At 45.2% G+C, this 15479-nt stretch overlaps 1 protein-coding gene across 1 annotated transcript in view; it reads right to left on the reverse strand.

Annotated features, from left to right (window-relative positions):
- The window catches only part of LOC124702229 (protein SHORT ROOT IN SALT MEDIUM 1-like), a 10664-nt gene extending 10195 nt beyond the window's left edge, over window positions 1-469 (reverse strand). Inside the window, exons 1-2 of the mRNA XM_047234353.1 lie at window positions 394-469; window positions 138-272 (exon numbers count right to left, since the gene is read on the reverse strand). Of these exons, the coding sequence (XP_047090309.1) occupies window positions 138-272; window positions 394-468 (210 nt within the window). The 5' untranslated portion in view covers window position 469. The remainder of the gene's footprint in view (window positions 1-137; window positions 273-393) is intronic.
- Between the last annotated feature and the right edge of the window lie 15010 nt (window positions 470-15479).

Consider the following 15479-nt stretch of genomic DNA (forward strand, 5'->3'; position numbering starts at 1 on the left):
TGTTGTAAGGGGACACCAAATTAGGCGAATGACATATGTAACATCTATGAGCAGGAAGCAACATTATTAGGAGACAAACATAATTGCAACCATATTCGACTGTAAGGGGACACCAAATTAGGGCTAGAGTTGACTACCTTAGGCGCGCCATAAACGGCAGCGTAGGGGCCTCCATACTGCCCCACACCACCCTGGGCAGCGCTTCCGCCGAACCGAGCACCATCAACGCCTCCAGCCGCTGCAGTAGAGGTCGCATACCCGCCGCTTCCAGGCTGCAAAAAAAACAAACCAGAAAGGGCGCAAGTGTTTGAACACATACATGAGAACATCGCAACATCACACTATACTTGGTTGCCAACCGAAACATCAGATGGGTTTTCCAGAGCGCCTTACAATTTTTCCGTATGGCTGCTGCGCCCCGTACGGCGGCGGCTGGCCGTAGGGATTGGGCCCTTTCTTCGGAAACATTGCGGACGCACGGGCACGGCTACGGGCGCGCGCGCGCTTCTGCGGGGGAAACAATCCCATAAATCACATCAGAAACAGCAAACATACCGGCGACCAATCCAAACAGAGAGACGACTGAGACCGATGGATTCTAGGGCTTTACCTGCTGAGGGAGGGCGAGGCGGCTATGCGTTGAGATGCTGAGATCCCGTACGGAGTATTCGACAGAGATTGGGGTCGGCCGGATACGACGGCGACGTCGACGGCGCCGGAGGCGGGTGAGAGGCGAGGTCGGCGGCGGCGCAGGACGGGAAGGGGTTGGGAAGCTGGGGTTCAGGCTGTGTTGTATCGGTCCGAACAAAGGAGAAAGCGTGAGGAGACCCTTACCGACATCAATGCCAGGATTGAAGTTTAGTTGGGCCTAGGATGGTTTGGGCAGGCTTTGGGACGAAAGTGTGACCTCCTTCATAATCAGCCCATCCGGACCGAGCAACGGCCTTGTGGCCTACTAATAATCAATAAATAGACTTTTCTTTTTTTGCTTGTGAATGAATGAATCTTCAAAAAACCCATTCGGAAATACTACCATGAGTGGAATTTCCATGGAAAAGTAATCACTTTTGTGCTGAGATTCATTCGGAAAAGTAATCCTATGATGATTTATTTTTTAAAGGGAAAGCAACCACGGCAACTTTATTAGTTATTGAAAATAGTTACGTCGTCTATAAGTAGCTAGATAAGAAATCTGGCGGATCCTCCAGCCAAACAATCGACTGGGGTCCCTTCGCCTTACAAGCCGACATATGAGCTACTTTGCTACTTTCCCAAGCCAATGGATAAAAAAACATGCGAAAAAAATCCTAAAAGAAAAGTGCATTCTTCATAGATCACTGCAACCGCTTCAGTGGAATTTCCTCGGTCTTGCATGGTAGAGATAACTTCCTTGCAGCGGAAATTCAATTCGGCTCCCGGGTGCGTATGCTCCCTCTACCAACAAAACATATTTCGAAGTGTGGAAAAATTCTGACAAAAAATTCTACATGTACATCTCCATAATATATGTGTATGCGTCAAGTTTCACGAAAAAATAATATTTTTTGTGGCCTATGTAAAAAAGAGAAAACTTATCCCGTGAAAAGCATTATTTTCAGCACTGAATTTTGTCTTTTTTACACACGTCACATGATAAGTTCATTTTTTATGATACGACTTTGTAAACGCGTAGCACGTGTAGATGTACATGCGAATTTTTTGTTTCAATTTTTTTAAAATTTAAAATATGTGTAAGATGTATTTCAAAATATAGGGAGCATATGCTCCCCTTCCAGCCACTATTTACTATCAGTTTTGACTAGTTAGCGTGCACGTGCAACGCACGTCTTCACAATACAACACGTGTCTTTTGAATCCTATCTTCTTATGTGAATTGTGTTTTGTGCAATTTTTATTTGTCTCTATCTTATTTTAAGTCAAAAATGGTAAATTTGGGCCTCCTAAAGATGCCCATATTTCCTCAATAAAATCAAACTTCGTTTCATGCATCACATACACCAGCAATCATAATACATAAGGAGTCTAAATGAATCATGCACGTGCACATGTCTTTAGGAGATACTTTGTTATTTATTTGGAGTCAAATCAATCACCATACAATCTCATTCAAACATAGAAACATTTTTTTCTGAATATTCAGAGCAAATAACATAAAAAAGAAGATGAAAAAACAAAAATCTCTCTTGCAATCTTCTATAGTTCCATATGCACGGATCAAGGATCTTCGCCTATATGACAAAGAAGAACTACCATATGATCCATTCTCCACATTAGCACCAATACTTCATCCAACCGGGCTCGCCACTTCCTCCAAACAAATAAGGACATAACCCTTTTAAGTGCAACAAACAAGAACTTGTTCTACTGCACAGTTTTGCACAAGTGTATCTCGTCTAGTAATTACAAAATATTCTGCTCATTAACTATTTTCTTACATTGTGGTCTCCACAATTTCCAAAACGCCTTAGTCTATTCAGCTACAACAAGTTGTCAAAGACATATATCTCTACTATAAATAAAATAAGAATTCACGTAGTATTACAGTAAAATTACATTAGCCCGCGTAACAACTTCTTTATTACAAACGTGCTTGAGTTCTCGTCCTGCAAGAGTTGCATATCTGATAGAAGGAAACATATAAAAAAATTAACCTCGTGCATTTTAAGTCCAATAGTATGATGATTTCATATTGAAGATCTTTCACCTTTGTACAACATAATACATACTAACCTTGTATGCTGTCAGACAGATGACGAAAGAATAATAGAGGGAACCATCAAGAGCTCTATACTTGGGGTGTGCACTCTTATTTTCACCTCTGATTATTTTCATTCAAGAAGCAAGAAGGCTCTACCAGAATTGCTAATGCAAAACTGCTCCAGATGTTTAGCCAATTGCCATACTGCAACTATTCATTATTCATGTTAATCCCAATCACTTGGGCTGAAGAGGGCATTCAAGGAAGCCCCATATTCCAAACCGAGTCACAATAGTAAGAACAAATGAGAATCAGATATCAATGCTCACCCACTCATTAGTACAGTGACACATGTGGTCTACAAACTGTGAAACTAAGATCCCTAATAAATTAGCATCACAATCTGAAATCACAACAGAACAATGCAGACTTCTATGAAATATCTTCTTAACATCAAATTATTGATCCAATAACTATATGATAAATATCTGAAGTGGACTTTCGTAGTTGAATCTGCGTGGTGATTGAGAAATAGTTTATGGTAAGATTGAAAGATGACAAAATGGAGTGTAAACTGTAATTTATACTTCTGATACTGTCTTCTTAAGGCCCTAACAGAAAAGGTGGATGGCGATCGATTGACAAAAAAAATTTATTTCTTTGGCACATAATAAACACACAGAATACGTATTTACCAGATTGCATGAATAATCATTGTGTTCATTGTTCCTTGTGTTGCTAACATGATTCTCGAAAATATAGCAGACTTAAGCTTCAAAGAACAAATTTGCTTCAACACTTTCTCATAACCAAAGGCTACTTTCCATATATTATGAGCTTGGCTGAGGTAACTTACGTGTACATTATTTTATGCAAATCAAAGTACTAAATAGCTTATCCAAGAAAAAAAATACTGAAATGACGATATGAACCATTTACTCTATTGACAATTCAACCAAAATGATGTGCAAATGATGAATCCTCAACCTGATGGAATTATGCCGCTGAACCAAGATAAAAGAAAAACCTTTCTATTTGTATGAGGCCAAGTAAATACAATGTTTTTCTTGTGTAAAAACTCAATCAACAGTCACAAAATTGGTTCGTTCTATTTTTAAAACGAAAATTGCAAGCTCATATTCAGCAGAAACTTTCTTCAACTGACCATAAAAGGATCTTGCCATATCTCCAGTTCAGTTTAAGGGATGTACAGGGGATGAGTCTGAATATGCAGTAACCTTGTGTGGCGAAAATACAATACATGATACTTAAGCCAACCATGCAGACTGAAGGGATGCATATTTTCCGGCGTACAATGAGGAAATTAGATCAAAGTAGCATGGCATGCAATTATCTATATCTCCACATTCATTTGTAGTTTACGCACAGACCACACAATACATCTGAACATCAAAGACACAGGAAAAAAGAACAGAAGAGAATTGGGATAACCTTGCTCATGCGAGCAAGCTTAGCTCCGGGACGCAATGGCTGTAGGGGCGAGAGTAGCAATATCGGCGAGTGGGGCAATGGCGGCATCCGGGCTGATGCCTCCGCGCGAAGAGAGGGCGGCGGCGGTGGATCATGCCGGCATCCGATTGAACATGGTCTGCTGGGTAGTGAGGAGGTCCGATGAGGAGTGCGGCAGGCCCGTAAGGAGCGCGACGTGTCTTAACTTGGAGCGCGGCGAGCCGGTGAGGAGCGCTGCCGGATGAACCGCCGGCGGGCGTCAGGGTTGGCGGGGTAGTGATAGGGAGGCACCGGGAGCACGGCTGTAGAGCGGCGGCGATTGAAGGTGGATGCGGTAACTTCCGCGGCAACAACCGGCGAGGAGTGGAGATCTCCGGAGGATAGGAAGAGGCGAAACAAGAGAAGGAAACCGTCCAAAGCGGTGATTTTGGCTGTGATGAAGGGATTCTGTTTCCTCAAGCGTATGATGTGTTCGAAATGGAAGAGCACGTGATTTAGGGAGGGGAGAATAGATCAATCTGAACCATGTGATGATTGGAGATTGACGGCTCAGATTTTATTTTCCTACGGCACTTCGTGCCTTTATAAGTAGTAGTAGACTAGAGTAGCGATTAGGAGTCCCTGTGAGCTCGAGCTTCTGTCGCTGCCACATCTGTTACCGAATGGAGTGAGAATCTGCCTAGAAGTAAGTGGTAATGATCTTCGATTCTCTTCGGAGCTCGCTGGCTAGAGGTTAGAACTCGATCTTGTCGGTGTTTACCTGAATTGCATGTTATGGCCGACGACGGCATGCAGGCCTGTCCGCCTGCCACGATCGGCCTTCATGGCCGTGCAATAAAATCCATCGTACGAACCGGTCGCGCGACACAACGTTCATATTAATACAGTGATGGCGTTAGCTGATTAGCCCGTCGGGCCGTGGCTTTCGTAGTTTCGTGTTATCTGCAGGGTATAGTGTGCGCGCGGTCACTGGCGCACAGTGCGAGATCGCAATCGGCGAGTCATGGACCGGCCGCTGCCCAGGGACCATGGTGAGACCCGGCCCGTTCATCTATACACGCGGCTAACAGTAGGAACTTTGATACCAGGGCATTATTTGGTTGCATGTGTCTATTTCGTGGCCTCCCACGCGCCTGAACACAAGTACAGTACATCTTCTAGCTACACTAGAGGCATAAAGTAGAAATGAACACCTTACTATATTGGGGGGAGATGCAGATATACTTCTTTATGATCACCGAAATGACAACTTACAGCAGGAGAATCGTGTGAAACGAGTGTGAAGCTACTCGTCAAATCAAATATCAAACGACAGACCGCGTACAATGAATTTGTGAAATTCAGTCAAAACCACTTCAAACACAAACACATAATTCTAGGTTTATGGCGAACGAAACTCAAAACCGGTAGTCAGAATGAAATCACATCGTTGACGTGCATCTGTTTTATGTAGAGCTTAATTCCAATCGAACCACAATTGAGTTTATTGTGAATAATTAAAATAACAAGTTTAATGGAAGGTGAGCGGAAGCAACCCTATCTAACCATGTTGCATCTGTCGAGATAAAAACACACACAAAACGGGAAAACTGCCGACTCGAGCATTTCACCGTGGTCCGGTCTAAGAATGGTTTAACGCGCGTCGATCACAATATGAAGGGAGCTTAGCGAACCAATTAGCCTAGATTTGGCTTTTTTTTTTAAACGGAGGCAAAATCTTTGCCTAGATTTGGCTTTTGACTACTCGATGTGCTTCAAATTTACCCAGGAACTGCCACTGGCTCGTTATAAGCTATGTGTGTCCGCTGTCAACTTGTCCACGAAAATAAGCGAACTCTCGTTTTTTGTAATCATTTTTGTGCTGAGTTTTTACGGAATCACACGTTATAGCACGAGGTATATTTCAGCTAGACTTCATTTGCACAAACAGCACTGCATTTAGCTGTCTTGGCTACAACAAATGACCATGTGTGTGTTGCCTTGTGCTAAGGGCATCTTCACTGGGCCGACACATTGCGGACGTCTAAAATGTCCGCGCGCATCCGTTCGCGTCGGCCGCATATGCAAAAGTGGTTATGCGTCCGTTTGCTTCGGGGGTGGCTTCAGCAGCCCGACGCATTTATGTCGCGGGCCATTTATTTTCAGAAATATCGAAAAGTAGAAGGAACAAGGAAACATCATCAATATATGCCATCATATTGGCTCAAATTGAGATCTCAAATAAGTTCATCACATTGTGCACAAGCTACAATATAAATTGTAGCCCAAAAGGTGCCTAAACATGGCCATAACATCAAATATAGTCTAAAAGGAGGCCATGGTGGTTGACAATGGCGCCACTGATCAGGCGTCTTCCGTGCGGATTTCGGCATGCTTCTTCATGAACCAGGCCCTGGTGTCGTCGTCCATGTTGCTCAAGTCGGCCAACATGATCCTTGTGTCCTCTGCACGGGTCTTGGCCTCGGCGTCTATCCTTCTAGCCTCGGCGTCACGCAACTTGGCCTCGGCGTCTGTCATTTTGGCCTCGACGTCCATCCTTTGGACCTCAATGACCTCTTTGGTGAGGTTGAGGTAGATGGCAGTTGTGGCCTCTTTTTTCAGACGCTTCTTCTCATCCCTTTTGTCCAGGGCGGCTTGATACTCGGCCATGATCTTCTCCAATGTCTGGCTCAACGCAATGCCTGATGCCTCCCGGGCTAGATCGGCCTTGGTAGCCTTATGGCCCCGGGGACGAGGTGGAAGGGCTTTCTGCCCAGGATCGTCGTCTTCGCCGTCGATGACAACCTTTCCTGTCTCATTCTTGACAGCTTCATGGTAGGCCGCATAGCCTACCCTCCACTTTGGCGCGTCTTCAGCATCTCCCAGCAATGAACCATATAGAAGCCCTTCTTATGTGTTGCCTTGAACTTTTTCAAGGCCCTGGGTACCTGCAATTGGTTAAAGCTCGGATCATGGTTTGCTAATGTTGTACATAGATGGAATGATGATGCTTGTTTCTTTACCGCTCCAAGCACGCCAATGCCGCTCTGGGGGGGGGGTGGTGGGCAACAACATGGTCGATGGCAGCGCAGAACTTGGCGGTCTCTTGTTTGATGTAGTTCCATCTTTTTCTGATGGACTCTTTCGTGCGACCGCTTTTCATCTCGTAGGCAAGCGCGTGACGCTTTCTCTCATGGTACTCCTGGACCACCTTGGTCCAGTACAACTTGCCCTTTTGTTGGGCGCCATTTATGCAGTCATGGCTGGTCGCGAGCCACGCTGCACACAAACATTTGTGCTCGTCGTTGTTGAAGCCGTAGGTCCTGTGGCTCCCCACCTTCTTCTTGGTAGCATCATCCATGGCGAGGACATGCCTTGTTGGCGCCTCCTCATCGTCATCGACACATACGGTTGTTTCCTGCGTGGGCTGGGCTGGAAAACAGTCGTGCACCATCGATGTCCACCCCATCCTGCGTATATGGCCACTGATCCTGCATCGTTGTCCCAGCGCTGACTTCGCCAATGAAGCCGCCGCCAAAGATCATGGCCTGGATGTCGCCCTCATTGTGTCCCGTCTAAAAGGCCTACGAATCACCGGACGTCAGACGAATCACACACGACAGACCGAGACACTGAGAGAGCTAACGTACCGGGTCATCCATCGTCGGGGCAGAATGTGGTATTTCCTCAAACAGGGTGCGGGGCACTGGCATGCTCTTCTCCGGGACCTATCGCGTCTTCTGTGTCGCGCCCGGGAACGAGTCACCGCTCCTCGGCGTCCGGTTCAGGTCGGGAACCGGGGCCTCGTTGAAGTGCACTAGCTCTGCGCCAGAGGCAAACCGCGACGATGTGTGGACCTGTGAGGGTGCATGCGTTGTAGGACGTAGATGGGAACTTACCGAGCTCACTGACAAGGCCGTGGGAGCAACGGCCACGATCCTCTCTTGCTTGACGAGGAGCATGGCCTCCGCTAGGCTCAGATGGAGGCCAGGATGGAGGCCTACGTGGGCGCCAGCTTTCAGCTGCATCTGCCACGCAATGTGGGCAGCGGCCTGCACCTGCCGGGCGGCGGCAGCCGCTGCATTCCTCTCCTTCAGATTCTTGCGCCGGGCGCGACGCTTCGCGGCCTCGACGCCTTTCTCCTTCTTGGACAACAGCTTCTTTGCCGCTTTTGGCTTAGCTTCCCGGCCGCCAGTGGCAGAACGCTTTGATTCGGCCGGAGATGCGGCCTCCATTAGGGCTATGGTGGTGGCTATGGGGGAGTTCGGGGCGGTGGCTGCGAGGGTTCCCTCAGAATCCATGGTGGCTGCGGCGACGAGGACGTCCATCGCTATGGTCTGGACTGTTGGCGTCGGTCAACTTTGATTTTTCGCGCTGGAAATGGCCACTGGCGGGAATGTTTGCGGTGTCCCTTCCACTGACGCGCGGGTCCTACGTGAGTTTCGGCGGTCACTCGGCGCGTCTACGCAGCGTTCGCCAAGACGCAAACTCGACACATATTTGGGTCAAGTTTGCGTCTCCACGGACATCCCAGATACTATGCGTCGTGCCGCTAGGTCTGATCCCAGACACATTTTTCATTCACGCGACACAAACAATCGCTCAACATTTGTTTGAGTCGCCCCATTGAAGATGCGCTAAGTGGTAACGATCTTCGATTCTCTTCAGCGAAACGACGTCCCTTGGCTGGTCAGAGGTTAGAACTCTTGTCGGTGTTTACCTGAATTGCATGGTATGACCGACGACGGCATGCAGGCCTGTCCGCCAGCCCCGATCGCCCTTCATGGCCCTGCAATAAAATCCATCGTACGAGCCGGTCGCCGGTCGCCGGTCGCGGGGTATCACTGCGTGAAGGCCAACCTTCGCAAAGGACTCCTCACGCGAGCGAACGGCCGCTCGCCCGACACGTGTCAGCTGGGGGAGAGCCCCGCGCGACGCAACCGATCCAAGCCAGCCGTGCTCGTTTTGTACTCCACCCAGTTGAGCGCTGTACTCGGCGCAAGCGGAAGCAACGCAAAAGCCCATACCTACGAGCCTACGAGTACCTGCGAAGGAACGGATGAAGCTCTCCCACGTGCGTACGTCCTGTACGTACGTATGGAGCATGCAACGTATCTAGCTATTGTAGATGTGAGTACTTTCTTATAAAACAAAGCACACACTATCTTAGCTATTGCATACACGGGGACCAAACCATACAAGTACTACTTAGAAAGAGACCCAAGTACACTTACATATAAGACACAGGTACACTTACGTAGAAGACACGAGTACACATGTACACACGAGCGAGTATAAGTACAACTACAAACATGGACGAGTACAGTCGTGCACACGAGCAGGTACAGTCACACACAACACACGAGTACAGTTGAACACACATGCGAGTACAGGTACAGTCACGCACACGAGCAGGTACAGTCGTGCACACGAGCAGGTACAAATGCGCATACGAGCAGGTACAGTCGTGAACACAAGCAAGTACATGTACAGAAGTACAGTGACGCACACGAGCGAGTACGATCGCAGCGTAAGTACAGGTACAGTCCCACACACGGGCGAGTACAGTTAGCGAGTAAAGGGAAAAATTGCACCAAATACACTAAAAAGAGAAGTACTTATCAGTTGAAACACAAGTACAGTTAGGTACACACCACAGGTACAATCATAATATTATTGGAAGTACGGAAAAAAAGTATCTCCAAACCTATCAACATGGGATCTAGTTTTGAAGATCTCGACGCGAGGATCTGAAAAGTGAAAACGGTTCGCAATTTGGACTTACGATTCTCAAGATATTTCATTTTGAAAAAACGAATCTAGAAGAAAAAGGAAAACCGATACAACCCGGCTCTTCTCTCTCCTCCCCATCCCCACCTTGCACACTCGCGACACGTGGCGAGCAGGGAGACCACTTCACAGGAATTTTCTGGCACCACAGCGCGCCACTTGTCGCGTGCGGAGCGAGTTGTCTTCCCTTCGCGAAGGTCGGCCTTTTTTTAATGATTTCGCCGGTCGCGCGACACAACGTTCATATTAATACAGTGATGATGGCGTTAGCTGATTAGCCCGTCGGGCCGTGGCTTTCGTGTTATCTGCAGGGTATAGCGTGCGCGCGGTTACTGCCTCACTGGCGCACAGTGCGAGATCGCAATCGGCGAGTCATGGACTGGCCGTACTGCCCAGGGACCATGGTGAGACCCGGCCCGTTCATGTATACACAGGCCCCTAGTGTGTCTATTTCGAGGGTTCCGTGCTTGTTCCTGAAGAGGGATTGGCCGTGTAGAAATAAGTTAAAAACCACGTTGTAAAATTTATTTAGTGGCCTACGTCGCATCGTCAGCAACACAGCAACAACTTTGATTGGTTACCTGCCTATTTATGTCCAATCTCATCGCCTTTTCATGTGGTAATCTTACCTTACATCACCAGTTCACCATAGTTGGGGATATTATTACCTCCTTCCCCAATACGATGTTGTCATGATCGACGAGACGAGGGTTGCAGTTGGTGTTCGTGGTCTCACCGAAGACACAGTAGCGGGGGCAAGCAGCTTAACGGCGATGAGAATGAAGATGCAGATCATGGATACAGAGATGAGGTTAGGCGTCGCCATGTGGGCCCGTGTGATGTGGATGAGGTACCTGGCCTACCCCATGACATTTACTAGCAGCACACTGGTCATCCTCTTGAGCGCGACGAAGGTGATGATGTACGAGGCCGATGGGGATGTCCTTTTCCAGATTCTTCGTCTCCTCCGCCATGGTGTTGACGTCGAAGTTGATGTGGGCGAAGAACATCAAATACACAAGGACACCTTCTATCTACACTAGAGGCACAAAGTAGAAATGAACACATTACTATATTGGGTAGATGCATATATACTTGGTTATGATCCCCGAAACGATAAACTTACAGCAGGAGAATTATGTGAAACAACGAGTGTGAAGCTAATCGTCAAATGAAATATCAAACGACACACAACGTACAATCAGTTTGTGAAATTGGTCAAAACCGCTTCAAACATGAACACTGAATTCTAGGTTTATGGCAAACAAAACTCGAAACCGGTAGTCGGAATGGAATCACCTCGTTGACCTGCATCTTTTTTACGTAGGTATTATTTTCAATCGTACCACAGTTGAGTTTATTAGGAAAAATTACAAGAACACGTTTAAGGGAAGGTGAGCAGAAGCAACCTTAGCTAACCATGTTGGATCTCTCTCGAGGAAAAAAAAGCACAAAATGAGTCCACCTTCGGAAAATTGCCGCCTAGCGAATTTCACCGTGGTCCGGTCTAAGAATGGTTTAATGCGCGCCGATCACAGCATGAAGGGAGCTTAGTCAACCAATTAGCCTAGATTTGAATTTTGACTACTCGTTGTGCTTCAAAGTTACCCAGGCAATCAATCAACCCTGAAAAATACATATTATTCCCTTCGTTAGAGATTATAATGCCTAAGAACCAATTCACGAAGATCAATTTTTTTATAACTTCCATCATTAATCCGTTTCGTTAGCTCTAACTTTCTACATCGTCTCCATGATTTTTAGCTGCAGGAACTCCATGGCTCATTAGGTGAACGAACGAAGATGCCTTTGCGATGAACCACTAGTTGGAACGTTGGTTTTCCACATTTTACCAGTTGTTCGTCTAGTTTATTGTATCTTCCACCAGTCGTTCATCTAATCAAGGACATAACTATATTAATAGAAAAATCGGCAGGTGGACTTGGAGTGTCAATGGTCAAATTTATACCAAAATATAGTAGAATGCTTAAAAAATTATATTAAAAATAATTTATTATCCAAATATTCCGGATGCACTCTAGGAAAGGAATCGGACCGTTATGTATGTAACATCGAAGTTTACTGAGAAATATTTGGCCGTTTACTTTTGAAAATAAATAATCAACCCATGTTTTAAATTGTGGTACAATAGTTGACCGTCAACAATTTTGTTCCATGAATTCTTTTTAGGGTGCAATGAGTCTATTTCTGACATATATTTTCCACTGAGGAGTTTGGTTTAACTCTCTTCACATAATGCACTCATGATTTTTTGAATAATCTTTAGAGGTACAATTCTCCTTTTATGTTTTGCAAATAAGCATACAATTTTTTTTACTAACTATTGATGTTTTTTATGAAAGACGTCTATTATGCTACTTTGGAGCTCACCTATCAGTTGATTCGTCACCGGGGCTAGGATATACGTTGATTAGATAACAGACAGATGAAAGTTGCAACAGATTATATTAGATCAAAACAAGAAAAAAATAAGCGATGGAATATGCAATTTCTTCCAGCTGCGAAGCCGGACTCCCGAATCTCCCAGTCTGCCACTAGCCCACACGACACGCTGCAGCCTGCAGGACGTCGAGCCTTGCGGCACTGTGAGCCGGGCCGTCTTCCGTATCATGGGGGCCATGGGGCCAGACCTTGTCTTCTTCCGAGCACAGCCCTGAGACATCAGCACGGCAAATCCTGTAGCTTTCCCTCGGATCATACGACTCGGCCTTCACATGTCCACGTACCATTTCGAAAAGAAAAAAAAAATGTCCACGTACCATTCATGTCATTGTCAAGAGTATAATTCCCATTCAAAGCCCAGCGGCCAGTGGTCCGTACCCCGCAACCATCGCCTGCCTCGATGTCACGTATGGGTCCATGAACTTCGTTTTATGCGATGAATGCCAACTTTGGAGAAAACATGTGAGGACCCAACCAGAAAATCTCGTACATGCTTTCATGCGTATTATGGTCCATTATTGGTGTGCGGTTTTGCTTTTCTCAGGACGAGAGAGCACATAATTAAGCACACCATGAAGAAGGATTTTGAGAAATATCTGTTGCTATGTAAGTTTTTTTGTTTTCTAGAAAGTAAATATTTTGTTTCATTAGGGGTACAGTCGCTAGCAGAAAGATAGCAGACCGAACTCTCAAGCATCCCAAAGGAAAACGAGAAATGCCAAACAAGAGTGCCATATCAAAGTATATATGCGGCAAAAGTTCCAACACAAAGTAAAGATAACTATGAGCGCTAACCATGGTTTCTCCAACCGCAACCTAAATGTTAGGGCCTCTTTGATTCACATGACTGAAAAGTCAGTGTGGATTCTGTGAGAATTCTTAGAATCAAAGAGCCCCTACATGCCACCAACAACATCACTTTCAAAATATACACGGTTATCCAAGGCCAGAATTTAAACATAGCAAAATGGAAAGTTTTCCGCCGTACGGTTGTTTACATCCTACCTCCCCTTGCATCGTCAGAGCAACAAAGTAGATAGAGATAATTCCTCCATCACATCCGGACGGTCGTCGGCTTCTTCGGATTCAATGATCTTGACAACAATCGTTCTCGGTGGATCTTGATCCCTCGTTGCAATTTGATGGATCCATGGTAACATTGAATTTTTTATAATAACAAACTATCATGAGATAGAGAAAAAAAATACTTTAGCAGTTCTTTAACAGAAATACGCCAAGGATTGTATTGACACTACAAACAAGAATGTGGATAAATGAAGTCTGAGCTACATGCAGCCCTTTAATTAGTTTTAAGAATATGAAAAATCATATATACAAGTTAAAAGAAACTGAAATAAAAAGTTTGGATGTAGTTAAAGATGTATCCTACAAGAGTGCAAAATCTTATTGTATTTTAAAATATATTTTAGGTTACATAAAAATGACAAAATATGACAAATTTAATAGTTCGTTATTCACTATAGATCCGCTCGTTTTTCATATTTTGTGTAGTCTAAAATATTAAATAGTTCGTATTGAAATGTTGCACGTTTTAAGTATACATCATTGACTAGACCCAAGAATATTTTTTTTCAATTTTATTGAAAGTTTAATATATAGTTTTGAAATTCTGAAAAATAGGGGACTAAATGTAGTTCAACACAACTGCTACTGTGGACATAAAAGTTTAGTAGTGGTATAACAATAACTAGAGGTAATGTGAATGTGTGGAAATAGCCAGTGTTGTGCTTATAAAAAAAAACACAACTGCAATATGGCCACCGATGGGGTGGTGGAGGAAGAGAATCACAAGATTTATGTACACAAGACATTTCGATATTCTTGGCGGAACATTGTCGCAAATGTATATAAATTAGGAGATTTACAAAATGTATAGTCTTGCATCACTATCAATCTTAACCTGGCGTTTACCATGTACAACCTCCGCCTTAATAAACAACACTTTAGAAATATCATGTCAAGTAAATTTCAACCAATTTTTTTTAGAAAAAATCTATTAGAAAATATGATATTGTTTATTGATATCATATAAAAACATGTTTATGGTGATATTAATTTTATATTTTGCATGTTCATGATTTTTTTGTGCAGAAACTTGGTTAAACTTTACATGGTTTGACTTAAAAAAGAAGGATGGAGAGACTAGCTCAAAATCACAAGATTAATACTAAACCCAATCAAGCTTTCTACAAACATGTATCTGGCGACAATAGAGGAGTAACAAAATCGAGTAGCAGTTGTATATGATGTGAATAATCGGTAGGAGAAGACACAAATACAACAACATTGTGCTAAATTTGACCGCACGTATGATCAGAGGCCGATCCAGCTAGTCAGGAAAACGATCGGCGATGGAAAAGAAAGACAGTACACGTGCATACGAGGACCGTCTCAAATAAGGAGCGGCATCTAGGGAGATCCCAACCGATTCTTGAAGCCGAGGTACGGCATACTCCAATTGCTCACTACCTGCCAAGGTGTCACGGCGTGAGCAGCAGCATCAGGCCATAAATGGCTTCCATATCAATGAGTGAAAGCATGACGCCGCCACGAGAAGGGCAGGGGCCGCGCTTTACTTGGAGACCGACACCAGGTCACCAGTCCCGACCTCGGATCTCCCCGGACCCCGGCCCGATCGGATCCCGGCGACGCAGCGCCGTTGCGGTTCACTCGTTGCGCTCTCCTGGTGACGTCGTGGCCCAGGAATCATGGGGCGCTCCATGGGGACACATCGCCGATCAGCCGCCGGAGCTCGTCGACGCCCACATGTTACTTCTGCAAACACTGTAGAAACACGTACACAGCGATGGGGAAATTAGTTAAAGCGTACTACTATGTTTGGAGTGATCAGACAGCGTGACCGAGTAGTCATTTATTAGATGATGATTAATTAGCCAAAGCATAGGTTTGAATACCGTTTTTTCATAGTAGGATTAAGGTTTGGTGGAGCGGGCTCAACCCTTACCGGGTGGCGTCTTGTCCAATAAAGTCTCGTCGGCTTCAGCCCCATCTCGGCATCGACGTCGAGAAGTTTCTGGAAGTGGTGTGATTCTCGAAA

The sequence above is a fragment of the Lolium rigidum genome, chromosome 3 (assembly GCF_022539505.1).
Source record: "Lolium rigidum isolate FL_2022 chromosome 3, APGP_CSIRO_Lrig_0.1, whole genome shotgun sequence".
Lineage (NCBI taxonomy): Eukaryota > Viridiplantae > Streptophyta > Magnoliopsida > Poales > Poaceae > Lolium > Lolium rigidum.